Source organism: Acipenser ruthenus, chromosome 15, assembly GCF_902713425.1.
Source record: "Acipenser ruthenus chromosome 15, fAciRut3.2 maternal haplotype, whole genome shotgun sequence".
Taxonomy (NCBI): domain Eukaryota; kingdom Metazoa; phylum Chordata; class Actinopteri; order Acipenseriformes; family Acipenseridae; genus Acipenser; species Acipenser ruthenus.
In genome coordinates this window covers 22,449,839-22,471,418 of record NC_081203.1, presented here as the reverse complement: position 1 = coordinate 22,471,418, position 21,580 = coordinate 22,449,839, and the positions used below count along the sequence as shown (strand labels likewise).

At 37.2% G+C, this 21,580-nt stretch overlaps 1 protein-coding gene across 5 annotated transcripts in view; it reads right to left on the bottom strand.

Moving 5' to 3' along the window:
- Positions 1–936: 936 nt before the first annotated feature.
- aspg (asparaginase homolog (S. cerevisiae)) overlaps positions 937–21,580 on the bottom strand; it is a 40,141-nt gene continuing 19,497 nt past the window's right edge. Inside the window, exons 10-18 of one of the 5 annotated variants that reach the window (XM_034037393.3) lie at positions 20,075–20,188; positions 19,308–19,427; positions 18,421–18,516; positions 16,240–16,403; positions 8,750–8,836; positions 7,089–7,188; positions 6,079–6,144; positions 5,442–5,465; positions 937–2,834 (exon numbers count right to left, since the gene is read on the bottom strand). In XM_034037393.3, coding sequence (XP_033893284.1) covers positions 2,784–2,834; positions 5,442–5,465; positions 6,079–6,144; positions 7,089–7,188; positions 8,750–8,836; positions 16,240–16,403; positions 18,421–18,516; positions 19,308–19,427; positions 20,075–20,188 — 822 coding nt within the window. In that variant the 3' untranslated portion in view covers positions 937–2,783. The other 4 variants (XM_058987470.1, XM_058987471.1, XM_034037395.3 and 1 more) reach the window with 4 other exon arrangements.

Sequence of the window (21,580 nt, the reverse complement as noted above, 5' to 3'; positions counted from 1 at the left end):
TCCAATAAAAAGCCCAGCTGTATAAATGGGTAATTGTATGTAAACATAATGTGATATCTTGTAATAATTGTAAGTCGCCCTGGATAAGGGTGTCTGCTAAGAAATGTAATCATCATAATAATAATAATATGCATTGCGTACTATAGAGCAGATGGACTATCACAAGTTGAATTACAGTGGATATAACTCACAGGTCTGCAGTCTCACAATATGACAGATGGGGAGTCACATTCCAAATATGAGGCCACTTTTACTCTTGGCCTTTGAACAGTAAGGAATGGGTTTATTTAAACCACTGCATATTGATCAAAAGAATGAGAGTGACCAAAGCTTGTGTCTCAGGGCTTTTGTGACAGTTTAGGTTAAACAGCCAAGGCCAGATGTGTTTGCATTGATTTCATTATATTGTGTTCTCAAAGACACAGTGGACTCGCAGGTCTAAATGCTCAAAGCTTTTTACTCAAAATCATCATTAGCAATTTTTTTTTTCAGACTAGAGAAACACACCCAATAAAGACAACTACGACTTTGAACTTTTAAGTAGTCTTAAGTTGTTTCTTTTTAGTTGTGTAATTGTAATGGTGTTTTCTTCCTTTCAGATAAACATTGCAGTAATGATGATTTGGAGTAAATGGCTTTGAGAATCTAACCCAGTGTTAATAAAGCAGAGTAAAAGTTTTATACTATACTTGTCAATGTTCATGTTACTGCAGTGTACTATATTTGTATTGGCAAACACATCCGTGAAATTAATCTTATACATCGCTTGATAGATAATTCAGTTACATGTAAATTAGATACAAATTACACATTTTATTTTTAATATTAGCCCATTTATTTATTTGATCTATGCTCTATGCAGATACAAGCATTATTCATGAATCTTACAAAAGGATTCTTTCCTCCTCCAAAACCATCATGACACACAAAACAAAGTCAATTGAAATCTTTATTTTATTTTTATTTGAACAAATACACAATACACTTTCTTACGATGTAAAATCAATCCATTATAATACTAATAAAACATTTAAGTCTGAATGTTTTTATATTTGTTGGGATAACTGTGAGGTCAACTGAGGGCAAATCATAGACAGTCTCCTTGTGCATGAAAAACACAATTCTAAACATTTAGAATCATTTAGAAATAATACCATTTAGATTAAACACTCGGTTTACAGCATATAGGTGTTGAGAGAGGAACATTACATAATGAAACAGCCACACAAATTAAGTCACAGTACACAATAAAATTACTTGAAATAACAAATCTCAATAAAAACATGTTACAATCTGTGTTCACCAGTGACACAGGTCTACAGGACCAAGTACAAGCAGAAAGGGCAGTTTCTATATTAATTCTGCTGTCCAAATATAATTTACATGGTGACATCATATATAGTAGAATGTCTAACAGAATACTATGCAAGTGCAGATTTAATCCATTCAAATAAAAACATGTAGCTGACTTATGACAAGAGCTTTAGTTTTTTCAAACTTTGTGATTTAGATCTTGGCTAGTAATAGAATGGTTGCTTTTATACTAAACATGATTGTTAGTAATGATTGTCTCCAGTCTGGTAGGTTATTTTTTAAAATATGCATTAATTCTCATACTTTTACCCGTTTGACTTTTTGTGAGCAATTTCCACAATAATATACAGTAAACTCTGGATTATCCAGGGTAATGGAAGGGAGGGATACCCTAGATAAAACAAGACGACGGATAATGCAAAACCTAAAAAAAAAACATATATACTATACTGTACTTGCTTTATAGTTTCTTAAAGTAGTCAGTCATCCTTGATTTTTTCATTGATTTCCTCTTAGACAAACTGCTTGAAGAATCAGAGCTACTCGTGTATGAAATCAAGTGTTCCTTTTATAAAATCATGACCCATCTGTTCACCAATTCCATATTTCAAGGTTTTCTTGAATTGAACCACACGTTGCCAACATGTTTGAGTCATTGACCTAATAATGGAGCCCATATATGCGTAAAAGAATGCGTACTGTATAGCATGCCTGTATTTTAATTCCTTTTTTGCAAGCATGCTTAATACGCAACCTGGATAATCCGCCAATGGATAATTAAGAGTTGACTGTAATGCAAATATAAATGTGGTATTAATAAACCAGGTTTGTTCCTCATTTCTTCTGGTCCAATGGGTTATTCCTTCATAATAAATCATCTTCTTGTCCGTAAGTCCCTGCAGACTCCACCTGGCTCTATCTACTGGCCTTAATACAGAATACCTGCTTCAACTTACTGTAATTACAGCATTTAGAACTGCATGCACAATCCTTCTTTCATTTCCAAATATATATGTATTGATTTATTTGTTTATTATAACCTTCCCCTTGCAAATTCATGTTTGTAATCATTCTGAGTAGTTCCACCTGACAACAAATTTGATTTAAAAAAATAAAATAAAAACACAAGTTCAAATGTTTTACATGAACAAAGTTCTTTTTTAAAGACTTCTGTCTACACCTTGTTTTAAACAAATCAGCAAATACTGCTGCACCCTGTTTAGTTGACTTTAAGGTTATATATAACAGAAACGAAAGCAGTCTTTCAGCTTCTACTTTTTTCACAAATGGATACACAAGACTTCTATTACATTCAGTTTGGGCTTAGGATAGTGTGGCGCTGAGCAAGTATTCCACTATAGTGATGACAGCGATCTACAGTAGAGTCTATTTGAAGCTGATCTCCTATAAGATTATAGATGAACAGCAGCACGCAGATTCCATTATCTTGATGTTGCTACAGTAGGTGTTCAGGATCTTCTAGGGTCGGTGAACTCAATACATTCTCCATTCTGAAATACCTAAATGAAAAGAAAATAAAGTCAATATGAAGCAGAGAGATTTATTAGTTTCCACAGAGTCTGATCCAGGTTGTTATGAGGACCACATACATGTGTTGGGGGAAAATGTTTAGCACCCAGGATGGCACTTTGTCCTGGAGGAACTGCAAGGTGTTTCAATTGTTCTTTATTGAGCAGTAATTTGAGTAGTTTTGAATACAGAAGCCCCTGCTGACAGAATGTCTGAAACGTGTTTTTTTTTTCTTTTTTTCTTTTATATATTAGAGATTCTATTAGCACAATAATTTAGTTATGTGTGACAGAGCTCACTTACACAAAAGTATGTGCTACATAGGTCGGGTGTTTCTAATTCTTATAGGTTCTAATATTTAGAAATGGCATTAGAAATTTAGTTAGATGCAATGAGAATTGGCTTAAAAATGTCAAAATGCCATTTTGTTTTCAAGAAGTCACCCATGTATCTCTTTAGTTTCACCAAAAAAAGACAGTATCATGCCGAGATCAATGATTTAATCCCCCCGCCCTCAAGAACCCCCCTCAGATTGTACCCAGATTCCACCAGAAAATCCACCACCAACTGCCAAACCATGTTATTAACCTGCAGAAATAACATTATTACTGTATAAAATTATATATATAGTTAAATATATATATATATATATATATATATATATATATATATATATATATATATATATATATTATATATATTTTTTTTTAACTTGCACTTAATTTACTTCCATGATCCTGTCAGCTTCCCTAAACATATAGAAGAAATCTATATGCTTTTACATTTTTTAAAGCTTAAATTTTAAATACTGCACATATACATGTTTAAATTACCTATTGTAACGCTTGGGTTTTACAAATTGAACTGCATGGAACGGCAGGACCGGGACACGAACCTGCGACCACGTGGTTAAAAGACAAACGCCTTACCAGTCAACTAAAGAGCAAGATCTAGCTGATGGTAGCGTTTTAAACCCATCAGCCACTAGGAGGGGGGATCATTACAGTATCATTTGATGTCCCAGTAGATACATATTTCCGAACCAACTTATTAGGGATTCTGAGACTGTCAAAGTTTTTAAAAATACTTTGTCTGACTTCATTTTTTTTAAAAATTTAATTTAAAGTGCATTGGGAAGGCCTTGGTCATGATAGGGGCTATCAAGTGAAATGTTGTTGTTAATGTTCCACAGGCTGCTAATGTAACTACATCATGGCCTGTATTTTCCACTATGGGCAACCTGCAGGCAATCGTCCACTTCATAGCAAATGTAAAGTAAGAGTAACTGGCATAGCTACGTCTTCATTGTTGTTTGCAGTATATGTTTACCTTTCTGAAAACATCACAAGTTCTTACAAACTACAGATAGATTGCTAGAACTGTAAATTAAAGTATTTCATAAACCTTTTATCCAGCTGTGACTGAAGTACAGAGAAAAAAAATCTTTTGCCCGCCCTTACAAAAGTTTGTCATAGTAAAAGCAAAGGAAAGTTTAATAAAGCACAGTGAAAACATGGCAAAGCAGAGGTAAGCATTGCAAAGCCCAGAGAGTTATGGTAAACCATATTAATAAACATGGCAAACTATAGTAAACTATGGCAAATGCATAGTATAACCATTAGGAAATCCTGTGAAAACTGCAAAATTACCCTGAAGATAACTTTTTATAACAGCAAGCTATACCCAGTATAAGTACTGTAGCATGTAGAGGACACCAAGGCTACTTTAAAAAAAAGAAAAAAAAAATTAGACTATTAAAAGTAGCGTCGGGGCTCCCGAGTGGCGCATCCAGTAAAGGTGCTCTGCATGGAGTGCAGGATGCACCCTATAGCCTGGAGATCGCAGGTTCGAATCCAGGCATTGTCAATGCCGACCATGACCGGGGATTCCTAGGGGGCGGTGCACAATTGGCCAAGCGCTGCCCGGGTAGGGAGGGCTTAGGTCGGCAGGGCAATCCACGATTCACTGCGCACCAGCGACCCCTGTGGCCGATAGGGCGCCTGCGTGTCTGCAGGGGAGCCATTCAGATCTGTGTTGTCCTCCAGCACTATAGGTCTGGTGGCTTCACCATGGATCTGCAGTGCGAAAAATGACGGATTGGCAGAAACATGTTTCGGAGGACGCGTGTTTTAGCCTCCATTTCCCGAGGGGGTTACAGCGGTGAACCGGGATACAAAAAATAATAATTGGGCATTCCAAATTGGGGAGAAAACTGTGGAATAAATAAATAAATAAATAAATAAATAAATAAATAAATAAAAGTAGTGTAGAATCATTTAGACGTTATTACACATCAACTTTGTATAAATCCATCAAATGTTATGTTAAATCTATGTATTGGTCCATATCTTGCATCGTATTGTAAATTTCCATTTTCTGTGTACAAATATACAGTCATGTATAATAAACATAGCCTTTTTCGTATGCGTCAAAGTATAACAAAGCTATGGGTATCAAACTTTCCAGATTCATTTAGATTCCATAGTATAACCTGCTTTATAAAAGGTGAAAAAAGGCAAGCCTCTTAGGCAGAAACAGTAAGTGCTGACAGATGTTCGTATTTAGGGGCAGTATTTTAGAACAATTGTTTGTTTTACCTTGTTATTTTTATCTGGCAGTAGCTGTAAGAAAGCATAAACAAGTGTGTTAGATGTGTTGAAATCCTTCATTTCAATCTGAAGTTCCATCTTGGTACAGTGCAGAGTAACCTGTTGGACCTGATTGGTGGTTTCACTGTAAAAAAAATTAAATTCTAAGCTCAATAAGATTAAGGATGCCGTGATGTAAAATGAGGTATGCTGGTCATAGCTCAGAGTCCCAAGATTGCATATGTACAATTTGTGTAAATCTACCATGCCCTTATAGAAAACCTCACAGACTTAAAGCACGTAAAATTTACCATTTTCCACCATGCCTGCATGTGTGCAAGCTCTGGGAAAATAAATACGCAGACATCTAGAAACGTGTGGTGGGCAATCTCTTTGCAGCCACAAAAAAAACATATTCTCCAATTGTCTATTGTTACTGAAACTCTTATGCTACGGGCATTTAAGGTTTCGTTCAAGATCTGCAATAGTTCCTGGCTGTTTGTCAACTCTTTCTTCAGTTTCTTTCATTTTTGTATGACATTTGCAATGCCATAGCACTTATTTGTGGTAAATACTTGGGCTTATTTGATCCTGCATGCAAGGTCTCTATTTGATCCCCTCTATATCCCCCCACTGCTTCTCTTACCTGTCCTCTGCGCAGATGTGTTTGTTGAAAAAATGCAATCACTTCCTCATTCCCGGCTGCTTGTGCCTGTGAGCAAAAAACAAAGCACACAAGTATTCCTGTCACCAAAGCTGCACCCACAAGAAAACTTGGCCTGATATTATCAGTGCACTCACAGCTCGTTCTACAGCATCAATAATGTATTTTAAAACTCTTCTGATCTTTTCAATTATGAATACATTTAACTACCCAATATGTATTACAGAAAATGTCTTGATATTTTGCAACATTCATTGATCCTTCTACAATATAAAGGTCACCAGTGCCTGAGGAAGAAAAACAAGCCCATACCATCACACAACCTCCACCATGTTTAACACTGGGCATGATGAACTTTTCTTTAAATTCTTCTCCTCTCTTCCTCAAACATATTGTTGCTTTCTTGGTGAATAAAAGTTGTATTTTGGATTCGTCTTATCATAAAATTTGGTTGAAGAAATCATCAGGCTTCTTCAAGTATTCAAAAGAAAACTCTAATTGCTTGCTTTTGTGTATTGTTTTTAACAAAGTAATCTTGGTTTTTGCTTGTGGACATTCAGTATGACATTAGTTTTTGCATGTTATTTTTCATTGTAAGCATGTTATGTACTAATTTGTTGTTTTATTATAAAGCTGAATCTCTACTTTAATATATATCTTTAAATAGAACAATTAGAAATTCTACTAATCACTTTATTTGGGGTTTTTCTCTTTTTATTTTACTGCCCAAATACTTTTGCCTGCGACTGTAGTTATTTAAACTACAACACACGCATACACAACAATGTTAAAAAATCAACTACAATATGGTAGCACAGGTAAACCAAAGGGGCAAAACATATAGAGGTCTTCATGCCAAAAGAGCAAGATGTACCATTTGTGGAAACTGTTAATTTAACAAAACTAGTAACAAATAAAGTGGCATACTCTGGAGTTATGTCACATGGAATACAAAAAGAGCAATTACAATAACCCAGAATTCCCAAGCTTACCACTTCCAGAGGAGTTTTCCCATCGTAGCCGGTCACATCCATGCGAGCGCCAGCAAGCTCCCAAATCTCAAGCCCTACCAGGTCAGCATTTGCTGCCAAGCTGACAGAAACACATGAGGGGTATTATGGAAATGATGCTAACTCACCCAGAACCTGCACCTGATATGCACATCTGTGCTATAAGCAAAACCAGTGAACCTGACTGATCCACAACGAGCAGTTGTGGGGCAGCAAGTGATTCCCAGGGGCACATTAATTTCAATCTGGCAGTATTATTTGCCATGCTATCCTTATTCTGGGTACATAAATGAATCCCATCATACTATTCACTTACAGGTATACAACACCTAACTGCACTATTGGTCTTCTGACTCCACACTGGGGACCATGACTATTTGATCACCCTACATTCTTGACATACTTGTGATTTCCTTACCTCATTTATTTTATTGCCTAAAACGGAACAATTACAAAATACTGTACCAGTAAGAAGAGAAAGCTCTGGTAAAAATGTGTATATGGGTATGGTGTAATGAACTGGACATACAGAATGCCTAAACCCATTCAATCATATTTCGATTGTAATCATAGTAGCAGTGTATTTAGGAAACCTAGCGACTGTCTCTGGCTTACCAGCTCTATAAATTACACAGTACAATTACTAAATATAGTACAGTAAATTAATATATTTTTTATTTGAAAACACATTTTTAAAACACACCCACACTGCATTGCTGCCATGTTGCTTGACCACATTCCATGGCTTGCATAACTTCAGCTCTGGACAAGCTGGTTCAGCAGGAGGGCAGCAATGCAATTAGGTGGAACAGGCTACTATTAAAGAAATAATTGAAAGGGTTGAAATGTATTAGTCTCTTGCTCATGTATCATTCATGTTAATTGGTTTCCAATTCATGTCGTTTCTGTTTTTTATCACATCACTGAGACTTTTATTTAAAAGGTGTGAACTCTGAGAGGTTTATAGCCACAAGTCTGGCTGCTGAAGACCATTTCAACTAGACTTAGTTTACTTCTTCTTCTTCTTCGTCTTTGTCTTCGTCTTCTTCTTCTTCTTCGCAGAGGGCGAGTGGGAGGGAGGGGGTCACTACTAGCAAGTGCTTTGGGAGACAAGGCTCAGTCTAAGCCAAGTCTTTATCTGTCAATGGCACTCATTTGAAAGCCATTTGTTTCTATTAGGACTCTTTTAGCAACAGGGTTGCAAGAAAAGCATAGTCATAGCATAAAACACAACAATCCAACAGAAATTATATTTTAGATTGGAAATGATACAAAAACAGCATTGAATTAATGAAATCTTAATGAAATCTTAATTGTTAAACTGAAACATACTGAAAAGACCTAACACTGATTCTGAAAGGGTTAATGATAATGGATAGTACATATTTGGCTAGTTTCTCACAGACCCCGATTTGCAATAATCTTGGATCACCTATTGTTACTTTAAGTAAGGTAGATTAGTGCCAATTGGGGTTTGTGAAACCAGCCAATTATTGTATAATAGTAATGAAGAAAAGTTTATAAGGTGGTAGGGGAACTGATTTGATTTTCACATTTTAATTGTTCTCAAACTATAGCACTAAACTATCATGGTTTCTTACATGACAACACTAACAAAATATGACAAGATGTTGTCTGCTCACTTGCAAAGTTCTGTCCCTGCTACCTCCATCTCTTCACGAGAAAGATGGGCCCCTGTCTGCCTTAACAGACCGATAATCTCCTTGTGCCTGGAAAAAGAAGAAATAGACAAGCATGACACAGCCCCCCCTTAAAATGTCACACTACCGGATGTAATTCAGTAGATCTATATAAGCTGTAGAATTGTGTGCAACTTTTCAGCAACAATCACGTGAAAGCAAAAAGGATCTTCATGAGTTGTGCACTGTAGGCTTCTGTAGCAAGTGTTTTGGTTAGTGTAGATAAGATAAAACTAGTCAAATATTTTGGCCAATGTCTTCAGCAATGTAATTCTTCAATGATTTACCACAACAGATTACACTTTTGAAATGCTTCTAGGATTACAATAAATGAAAACTGTAACCCATCAAAATAATCCTGCTACTGTGGTTGTTTACATGGCAGTGCAGCCATATAAATATTTAAACACAAAGGGGACGATACAAACCAACCAATTTCTAAGACAGTTTCAGATGCAGTGCTACATAAATATAAAATGACAGCATTTCTCCCTATTACAAAAAAACACTCCATTGAATCCATTTTAACAGCAGCAACTGACTCAACTACAAATCGCTCATCACAGCACAATTATCTACAGGGAAGTAGACACAAGTGTTGAAGGGCAGACTAATAATCAAGTTAGTCTCTTACTCTTTACTTTTAGTCTCACATTGATGACACAATCCCTTGTGGGATTAATGTATTTTTTGTTTACGACTGTAAGTCGCCCTGGGTAAGGGCGTCTGCGAAGAAGAAGAAGAAGACGAAGACAAAGACGAAGAAGAAGAAGAAGTAAACTAAGTCTAGTTGAAATGGTCTTCAGCAGCCAGACTTGTGGCTATAAACCTCTCAGAGTTCACACCTTTTAAATAAAAGTCTCAGTGATGTGATAAAAAACAGAAACGACATGAATTGGAAACCAATTAACATGAATGATACATGAGCAAGAGACTAATACATTTCAACCCTTTCAATTATTTCTTTAATAGTAGCCTGTTCCACCTAATTGCATTGCTGCCTTTCTTAAGGGTAGTGAGGAGGTGCAGAGGCCTAGTGAAAATCCCCCTGCTGTGATCATTAGAGATTCATTTCCAAACTTTCTTATTTCATCTTCCATTTCTTTAATAGTAACTCTCTTAATCTTGGCTGTCAGGCAAGAATTTAAATGATCAGGACATTCAGATGATCTCACAATCTTGCAGAATCTAATTTAGAGAAAGTAGTACAACAAAATGCCCCCACACAGTCAGTAATGGTTTAACAAAAAAAAAAAAAACCACTATGATACATATTAATATTTAACCATTTCAATTCACTAAGGTCCTAAAAATAATTATAGCCAACAAGGAATTAATTAGCATTTATTTAGGTGTATGTTCAAAGCTGTCTTTTTTCCCCAAACTAAAGTTTCAGACTTCCAATTGAATGAGAGAACATTATTTGCTATTTAAACAAATTGCAAGTCATTTGTCATACTTTTTAAAATAGACACCTGCTTGACAGAATGAGTCATTTCAAACCATGTTCTGACATGTGGGGGTTTTCGTGCCAAATAAACCACCAACAGCATTCCAGTCTTGGCTGCAGGGAGGTGTATTCCAGGTTTTGGTATGTCAGAACACCTCTTTGTTTCAGTCAATCGCAGGCGTTCTCTGTGTTTTTCATTCCAATCAAATTTATAGCTGCCCAGCAACAGACGAGTCATTAAGGACCAGAAACACACCGGCTGCATTCTATTCATGAAAACTGCCACTGATTTACGATACAAAAGAACGTTGTCATGACAGACTACTGTTGCTAACACTGTGGGCTCTCTGTAATGACCTCAAAGTAGAATGTTCTTAACACAGGAGGATCTGCACAGATCAACAAAGTGAAATTGACTTTAAGGCTGCATTCACACTTAGACCGTTTCAAATGGACTCTGTCTGGTTCGTTTGGTTTGAAACAACGTATCAATTTGCTTGCTGTTCACACTTATCTGCGAGCAAAGGGGTTGAGATCATTTGGTTACAATAGCAAAACCGGGACAATTTAACAATGTTACTGTTTCCAAACAGGACAAAAATGAAGGTGAAGTCTGATAACCCTAAGCGAGTTCCAGGAGACATTTTTGTTTTTGCTGTACGTGTTTCCTCAGAATATGAACTAAACTATGCATGAAGTGTTTACTTCCGAGTGAGGTTACCTTGTATAGTTTGTTTCCTACGTGCAAAAGGACAGAGTCTCATTGGGGTTTAGCAAGCGAACCAAACTCGGTGCGTTTGCCAAAACGGACCGATACCACCTCTTTAGGTGGGCAGGGAATGGTTTGTTTCCTAAGCGGACTTTGTTGTTCACACTTCACACCAAACGTACTGAACCGTACAGAGTGCGGACCAAACCCTCTAAATGGATCTAGTGTCAGCACAGCCTGTTGAGCTGGTTTTTATATCAATCTGGTCTCAAGGGAGGAGCTTATTGTTATGTGTTTTTTGTAACTGCACTAAAAATCAGAATTTAGGCAAAAGCAATTAGCATTTGCTCTAAACCTTTAAAAGGTGTGTGCTTTGTCGTTCTGCGTCATGTTTTTGCCATGTGTAACTCATTGTATTGAACAAGCTGGGACCTGCTAGAACTGATCTGCCTAGAATGTATTATTTATTTATTTATTTTTTTTTTTTTTTTAAATTTAGTCGTCGCCAATTATTTTTACCCCGGTTTTCACCCCAGTTTAGCATGCCCAATTAGTATCTGTATCCCCGGCTCACCGCTCGCAACCCCCCCGCCGACTCAGGAAACGGAGGCTGGAACACGCGTCCTCCGAAACGTGCTCCTTCCAAGCCGTCATTTTTCGCACTGCAGATCCACAGCAATGCCACCAGACCTATAGTGCCGGAGGACAACACAGATCTGGCGGCTCCGCTGCAGAGCCACAGGCGCCCTATCGGCCACAGGGGTCGCTGATGCGCGGTGAGCCGTGGATTCTCCTGCCGACCTAAGCCCTCCCTACCCGGGCAGCGCTCAGCCAATTGTGCGCCGTCCCCTAGGAACTCTCGGTCACGGTCAGCTGTGACATAGCCTGGACTCGAACCTGCGATCTCCAGGCTATAGAGCACATCCTGCGAGGAGCGCCTTTACTGGATGTGCCACTCGGGAACCCCTAGAATGTATTTTTTAATGTAAACTAGCTTTTAAAATGCTGTGCATGCTACGTGACCAATGGGAGATGTGTATTCTCCGGCGCTTACATAAACCAGGAAAGGGTTAGAAACAGGGGGTAAATAATTGGTGCAAAACCCCAAATCATAGGGAATACTCTTTTTAAAGAATTTATAGTATCTGTTAAAAGCAGATAGCTTGGTTTTGAGTAGACTGCTGTTCCTGAGAAACCTTCCGCAAAGTTTATGGTGAAAGAACCTGTGAATACCGACTTTGTGAATGGGGTAGTGTGTATTCCAGAAAAGGAAAACTATAAAAACAAGCTGAAATCTAAAACATCCCCAGGCAGTAAATTAGACAAATTTGGGAAACACTTTTATCAATCAGAGGTATAGAATTCATGGTTGAGTGTCTGAAATGAAGACTTTGTGAGTTACATGGCATGTTAGCACATGAATAAGGTGGCTGTGGTGGAAAGGACATCAGAATGACTCATCATAATAATTGCTTTTCACCAAACATGCAGACACTGGCTAAATGATCCTATTGATATTAATATCCTGGGTTCTGAATCATCCTTAATGTTATAATCTTGTTTCCACCTGTTATTGGTTGAGTAATCAAGCTCAGTATAATGATGAGCGATTGTGCAATGGTTTTGACTTTGTGTGACGGGGTACACCGCGCTCCTGTGTGTGTTTTGTATGTATGTGTGTAGTGGAGCACGAAGTGTGGGTTATGTAGCACAGGTGATTTAAAATGTATATTTGTATTTAGGCACAGGGATTGCACAATCACTTCACGTGCAAATTAAAAAGGTATGTTGGTATGCGAGCATGGGGATGTGCGTGAGTGTTTGTGTGTGGAATAATGGGTCACAGGGAGGAAGTTAGAATCCTCCCTGCAAAAACATGTAGGAATGTGGCTGGAGCCATGAATTGAAGTGATTAAATGATTAATGAAGGCTCCAGCCACAGATGTATAAATAGGGTGATCAAGGGTGATACAAGGTTATGTGTTCAGAGGTGGAATGAGAGAAGTGTTGTGAGTTAAGGAGAGAAAGAGAAAAGATCAATAACAATTGCTATGCGTACTGGTTCTACACCAGCACGATACTTGTTTGTTCCGTGTTTGTTAGTCTGTCTGTTTTGACCACTGTGCCATTTTGTTTTGTTCAGTGTTTTGTTTGTTAAAACCTTTTATTTATAATAAACCAGCGCAACAGCACAATTCACTCACAAAACTGTTGTGTGTCTACTTCCTGGCCTGACGTCACCACAGAGTTATCCGTGACACTCTGGCATTGAATTACGTGTTATCTTACTGCTAGGTTAAAGAAAGCACTGTTTCCACATCCATGGTCATTTCACCTGGATTGCCTCCACCTCTCAACCTGTTATTTCTTGTCATTAACTAAACAATTGCTTCCCTTATTGACTGACATGTTCTGCAGGCAGTAACTCCAAAGTATTTTCAGCAGCCCTGCGAATTTGTATTTTGTATACAGAGAACAGAAATAAAATAAAAATATTTAAAAACACATTACTTTGATACAAATACCTTTTTTATAGTGGCCGGAATAATAAAAGGATAGACTCACGACAGTCCTTAGTAGTTTTATCTTCTTTACTGCAGACGCATGCAGACCTTTTCAGTGAATAAACAGACTTATTACAGCCAGGTACTGTATTACCGATCCTGTCCTTTATAGCTGTGGTGGAGCCTCATGAGTGTTAATCAGTGGTAGGCCATTTAGTAACTGCCGCTGGTTGACGGCGCACATGACCCAAATAACGGCTGTCTACAATAACACAGAGCCTCCACTTAGCCAGCAGATGTGCGGGGAACACTCTGTCACAGTCATACTACAAATATAATAGGGGACAAAATCCATTAAGTCATTTCTTCACAATATTAGAAATGTTACCACAAGCAAAGGGCAGTCATAGTGGATAGGAAGACAAGGTTAACCAACAAAATACCCCAAGGGCGTAAGTTACATCAATAAAAGTTAGTTCAACAAAAAGTTCCAAGGGATATACAGTAACCACATTCCATACAAGCACCGCCCCTCCCCCCACGTTAGGATGCCAAACTAGAAAAATTACCTTCACTACCTATGAAATAACTTGCTGTGCTTCAACCTAGGTTTTCTTCTTGGTAAATAAGTAAACTGGCATGTTCACGCATGTATAAGGAAGGTGGAAGTGGAAGGCTCAATGATTAATATTGGTTCTTTATTACACAAGAGCTGGGACACAGCTAATCATACACATACTTTTTTAAACTTTGCCCCTTTCACCATAGCAACAACTAGTGGGAGCGGCAGTGCTGGAACAGTTTAGAGAGTAGGCCTAGCGACTGCCTGTCAATGCCTGTTCTTGACAATGTAAATACAAAAGCACCAATGTTCATCTTAACTTAAACCCAAAGTTTAGTCCAGCCAACCGACTGCAAGGAGTTTTTTTCAGAAACTGCAAACGTGGGTTCAGATTCTAGTTCCTGTTTTAATATTTTAACCATTCCACAAAACACTGCAAAATAAGGTGTGAAATATATTTCTGTCAACTCTCCCTAGAGGGCGACATCAAACATCACAACTCTTTTGAACACAAAGTCAGTTTCTACCAATAAGGTAACTGTTGTGGGTTTTCTCATAATCAGTAAGAATCAGAAAATGTATTCAATCAAGTTCTTAAAAAAAAAAAAAAGTGGGAACGTGTGTGCAGAAAAAACAAAACAAAACGTCCGCTTTGCAAGAAGCGTGTCTCTTTCTGTCACAGCTGATGTGAGACAGTAATATGCGATGTAACAAAAGAAATCATACCGAACGTAGCACTGCCTGTTTTATAAAGAATATTCTTCTCACTGGTGAAATTCCTATTGCAGATACTTTCTTTGAAATACATGCTTACATATTTGTGAATAAAAATGTTTTTGGTATATTATTTTGGTACTCTATTTCTACATTGAAAACAACACACTACGTACTTTCAAAACACTCTACAGTACATTAAGTTCAAAGCACATCGTTGCTTTTCACAGTTATGCAATTTCCACACACGTTTTTCAGCTAAAGCTAACCAAAATAACAATTTACTACTAGAAACTGCAACTGTACAAACATACTGTATATCAAAGCAAAATACCACAGTACTAGATTCAGAAACATACGCGCACACACACACACGAATAAAGTAAATTGGAATCTATGGCTAACGGATTATCTTCTTTCAAGCAGACTGGTTTAAGTTATTTTGCTCCAAAAACAACAATCATTCTCGAGGGATTACAAATGTTTTCACTATACAGCATGTTTTGAATATGTTATCTTGTTTCATAAAACTTTTTTTTAATGAACAAAAAAATAAATATATTTCATTAATATTATAACAAATACTACAGTACTTGTTATTAACATACTAAAGCGTAACTCTTGTACATACTGATAGAACGTGTCTATTGTGGCTCGCCTTTATGGTTTTTTTCTGTGTACTTTGTGTTTCTACATTAGTTGGTCATCTGTAGTGAAAAAAACACTGGCATTGTCTCCGAATATTACCCTTTCCGCCACTGTTCCCTTCAGATTGACGAAATAAAACTAATAGGCTAAATTTATTAAATGTAGCTGTTTTTGTTTATTTAGCAGTCATTAGAAAATATGGTATACGTACGTATTAGTATTAAACTGTGTATTGATATGATTGTGTTCAAGGAGTGTTTTCGGCCTACGTTGCTATAGTGTTCTGGTCTTGAAAGGAAGTGTTTTGAATGTGAATTCAAAGCACAGCAGAGTGTTTTATACTGTGGAGTGTCTTAGGTGTCCTACACCAGGACCTGAAAACTTATCAATTCATCTCAACCCGAAAAAATACTGTGTCACTAAAATAAATAATATAGTCATGTTTAATAATGTGCAAGTGTGTGTCGTTGTCCATCAAAATCAACAGTACAAAGGTCACTCTTGAAATCAGGACTTAAAGGATGTGTTGCAGTAAGAATACCTCTGTTAAAAAGGGAACAAGACTAGAAGGCTAAAATATGCACAAGAACAAAGAAATTGGACTATGGAACAATGGTCAAAAGGTGCTTTGGACTGTTGATGGATGGACAAGGACATCTATCTATATCTATATCTATCTCTATATATATATATATATATATATATATATATATATCTATATAAACACTTTTCTTTCTCCTCAAAGACTAGGTGAAAGTTGCTGGAGAGACGGGAAAAAAACAGAAGTGAAACTAAAATATATCAAGATTTTATTTTGATTTTAGTGCCGTAAAATGGTTGTCACACCTGAACTTGACAGCATTGCTGAGTGGTGTGTCACTGTAGCGATCCTTGGCATGGACAGTGGCTCCGTGACCAAGCAGGTACTGAACTACCTTCAGTTGGCCCTCGCATGCAGCGACATGAAGTGGAGTCCGTCCGTCATAATCTTCACTGCTCAGATTACTGCCCTGAAAGGATAGGAACATCAGCAGGCATTTACATAAAACAGCACCTCTAGACCTCAGCAGTAATACTAAAAGAAACATCAGTGATTACAGTATACAGTAGCATAGAGAAACACCTGTAGTTGAAACGTTTATCATACTTTTGTTCAGCATTACTGCATATACCACCATTGACTGTTTTATAGGCAAGGATGTAACCCTGAGATCTCAGCAACCATACATCCTGCAGCACTAATCCTACAGTAACTGCAGTGCTTGTCTTACTTCATGGTCCATTACTTTCTATGAGAAATCAATGTAGTCATTTACAAGGAATTCAAAGCAGAGTAGTCAGCATAGTAACCTTTTAAAAGAGTTATTTTATTGCTGTTTGTGCTGTATAAAACTGCTTGGAATAACAACGTTGAGGTCAATTGTCACTTTTCTTTTTGACCAGTTGACTTTTTCAGTGCTACCCCTACTGTGGTCATTTGCCTGCTTTTACACATTTGACATTATTAACTTTAAATACACTTTCAGCACAGACAGATTCGTATTTTATAGTGGCAGATCAAGTTTTTCGAATTGACAATTTTATAAAGCAGATAACAGAAAGCACAGTGTTTTACAGCTAACAAATAAAAGATACCCAAGGATGCAAATTAGTCAACTGATCCTCTGCATATCAGTCCATCCTCTATAGCAGGGCTTCACAAACCTGGCCCTTGGGACCCCAGTATCTTCTGGTTTAGTTATCTCAGTTACTAACTAATTGAACTAATAATTTGCTTAATTAGGGTTTAGTTAAGTAACTGAGAGCTAATAAAAAACTGAAGACACTGTGGTCCCGAGGGTGAGGTTTGGGAAGCCCTGCTCTATACATAAAGTTCCAACAAAATTTTAATACCAGCCAAAAATTCAACAAAACCAAACAGAAGCCAAGACACACATTCTCAGCGGTCCCCCTAAGAGGCCAGGGCTGAGCTCTAGAGGAGAGACGAACTGGTTTATCATGAGCAACCTGCTTCACAGTAATGACAGGGTGCAGCAACAAAGCTAGGAGATGCACTGAATCACAATGTGAGTATTCTTTCTGCTGCCTCTCCTGTCACGAAACAAGAGAGGGCTGTCCCTTCAGCCCATATTCCTTTCACTTGAGCCTGAACTGTATTCTTGGTTTGTCTCTGAGCAGTTTCCTCAGTTTGTGTAGATAGTTTTACACATAATAGCTAGTTTCAATTGTTTAGAAATCAAACAAAAGCTGCAGCCTTTTGTATTAAGTTTTACTAACTAATATTTTACTAACATTTTTGCTGAAGTCTGTTCCCTTCTCTTGGCCACATACTTGCATACCTGAAACTTGCCTCATAAACAGCTAGTCAGACTATTTCATTGGCACCAATTAGTTTATTTAGGGAAAAGCATCCTTAGTGCTGTTTTATAGTAGGTATGAAACTAAATGTTTAGTTATTTTTTTTTTTTATCTCAAGTTCTGCAATTTCTGTCCAAAGACCCCTTTGGAAGGTTGTTTCAGGTGTTCACTCCAGTTGAAAGGTTTGAAAGCTGAGTTTGCCCTGTTGGTGTTGGAGACTCCCTGGCAGTCTTCAGGATAGACAATGTTTGAGGGGTTTAAAATCTCAAGAACTGCAAGGATTAATTACTGATCTGGGGCCATGCAGAACATAATTTGTGGCACAACTTGAATACTAATTAGTGGCTTGTATTATCCCCCCCATGGTGGTTACAGTATACAGTCTCTTGAGGACAAAGAAAATTGGTACTCACATACCAGTGAAATAAGATACAGTAAGAGTATTCATATAAATTCACAATGAGCTCCCGAAAATGCCACTGGTGTGACTCGATGCGCTTTTCTTTGTATAAAAATGCCGGTACAAGGTTCGGTTTGGTTTGATCATTATCGTTTAGTTTGGAATTTTATAAAAATGTTGGTTTAGATTTGGGTAAATCATAACTGTTGCATACCTAGTTTGAAGTTAGACCTATGCATTCCTGCTGAGAACATGATAAAAGATCTCACCATTTCCCGAATGGCTTCCAGGGCGTCGATATCTCCAATTTTAGCAGCTGCACAAGCCAGGGCAGGCGTTAAAGCATCACGGACTGCCTCCAGCTCCTGAAGATGGAGAAACATGAATACAATATGTGTAAGCTAACCAAATTCATTCAAATGGTTTTGTTCAACAGAAATTTGTGAATAAAATGAGATTATATCACATCTCATTCATAAGAATGTCCTCTATTTTAAAATATGTAAAGGTTGGACCACCATAATTATTATTTATATAGACCCTGTGCTCTTACCTGTGCTGGTAGTACAGAGGGAGGTTGTTATACATAATGATTGTTAATGTTGACAGTGATACCAAAGCTAAAGTTTTTTAATGGCTTTTAGTATAGCTTTCAAAACAGAATTAGTGTGAGGGATTACTCTTAATTTGACAATTTTGCATCACCTCACCTTTAATTTAGAGATTTCCTAAAATAAGAAAAGCACCCTCCCCAGTGTTTGCACTGCAATACCCCCAATTAAGTGGACAGACATTTTCTCTGAGGTGTCTCTCCAACGACAATGTTTTTTGGTATCATTATTTCTTGTCAAATAGCCGCAGAGACAGGTTTGGTAGCACACAATCATCAGAAACTTCTTTTTATATGGTCATCTTTCTTTAATTATAAGATGACCATATAAAAAAAGTGTATTTTTAAAATATAAAATAAAATAAAATAAAACAAAATAAAATAGACAGAACCCTTGGTTGAAAATTACTGTGGGTTTAATTAACACATACTTGACAACTACCACTGTACGTGCTAAAAGGGAAGCAACATTCTTAGTCAGAATTGCAACACTGCCATTGGCACTGGGCAGGCTACTTCAGAGACCACAAAAAAGGCATCGCTTACCTCTTTACAGCTCACACTGAGAGACTTAGCTATGACCTGAATGAATCTGCTGTCTCTTAGTGAGAACGTAGCTCCTTTAAGTGGTGCGAGCATCTCTCCCCTTAAGTTTTCACTTAGCATCTAAACACAAGAGAAACAGATCTTAGAACAGCAAAGGACAATGAATAATTTAACAGGCAACACTTAGTCAGAGTTAACAAAGTACTTGGACTTTCACTGTTTATTTTAAACAACCAAGCCAGCATTACACTTTGTTTTTTGAACTTTCAAGTAAGAAGAGTCAAGAAGATTGCTACTCACACGGTTGATGTATATCCTCTCGAAATACAATAAGATAAATATAATTTCAAAAAGGTACTGTGCAAAAATGATGAGTTCACCAATAACCCAAAAAAATAATTTCTCTATATACAATACATTAAATTACAATACTGTTAATTAAGTGGAATCTTTTTGCCATATAATTTCATTGTGATTCCAAATCCTGTTATCCTCGCATAACGTGACACTATACACTTTAATGTCACAAAGGCTCCCATTCATAGCACAGCACAGCCTTTGATTCAGTCGTGTCTGACTCAAAACAGCACCTAACTGATCTTAAATAAAAGAAAAGACCACACTTGTCATTTATTTTCATTGAGTAAAGTCTGCCTTACTGTAACTGTACACCATTAAATATCTGTAAACATACAATTTGTATTGTTCCTTATGCTGTATTGTGCTTCGTGAGGTCTGTGGAGGTATATCATTCACAGTCAATGTACCTCTCGTTTCTCTTCCATACTCAGATTGCTTTTACCCAGCACGTACGAAAGCTTGGAGAGGGCCGCCTCTGGTGTCATGTCACCCCCTGCTATCACACCTGCTTTGCTGAGGGCCTGCAAAGAACACACCATTCAGGTCATTAGAAAAGTACAGACAGCAGACTAGGTGGACGAGCGAAAAAATGAAATGCTCAAAACTAGCGCTCCAGATAAGGTTTTGGGTCTGGGAGTAACTTACCCTAATTTTAACACAGAGAGTCAAATGTATTTTCAGGGGGTAAAATGCAACGTTACCTTAAAGTCATGAGTAATCTTGATAAATACTGTACTGCCTTTAATGGTAATGGGTAGGCATTAAAAAAGAGCCTTCCATTTTAACTGCAATGTTACTTTGAACTACTGTACAACCACGCGTGTGTTCTACAAGGTTCTTATCGGCTCAGCACATTTTTCGGAGGTATCACATTGACTCTGCAAATTAATCATGTTACTTATATTTTTACATGAAATTCTTAAACTTAGTGAACATGTTAAAACTTCAATAAAACAGTTTGTTTAATATTATAGGCACCATTTTTTTAGCGGTTGCCTCTGACGATGGTTCCAGTTGGATTTGTAGCTGAACTGGGGTGTTTATGCTTCAACCTGTGTCGTTTACTGGCAATTTTTTCTTATTCTTACTGTGACTGGCTGCAAAGATTGGATATTTGTTGGGTTGGTTTTTGTTTTTGTACAGTTTCCTAGTAACTGAAGACATTGTATTCTGGGAGATGTAGTTGTTAGTGGAAGTTTCAGGGGAGACAGACAAGCTGTGCAGAAAAATTTCTATGCATTTTTTTTACACATTCAATATAAATTTAGTGCATATTTCAGATTTTTTAACGCGTAAAAATGGCAGGTACGTAGCTTATCTGGACTGCTGCTCAAAGCTATGATTTTGTTAGTTACTATGTTCTTTCTCTCAGTCAATGCTAGTTGATGAAATCCAGAGTTATCTAAAATACATTTCTATGTCTTCCACTAGGATAGTGTTAGATCTGCAACATGCTTAGACAGTAAACTATGACATTAATCTATTTAGTGACTTTTCTCATTTTACCATCTTGGTCAACAACATATTTTTGGACCGAAAAGAAACGTTGTCAGTTATGGGTCAGAGAATATGATTCAGTTATCTTTTCTCTTATCTCTAAATACATTATAGTCAACCTTTCTTCTTTACGCAGTTCTGAAGCAAAAAGTGGACTTTCCTGTAGTTTTAAAGCTGAGTGGTATAATTTATATGTATATGTATATTCCTTTTTGCTGCCAGGAGCTTATTAATAAGGCTGTCAGTTTTAAATATACTCAGGGTGGGGCAACAGCAATGTTATATAGTTAAAAACATTACAAAAATGTAGTTTTTCTGTACAACACAATGGGCCCTGTGTGACCATCATCTATAATGGTTATTGGTTGTGTTCATTTGGAACAAATAAAAAACACCACAACCCTTTCCAGTGCATT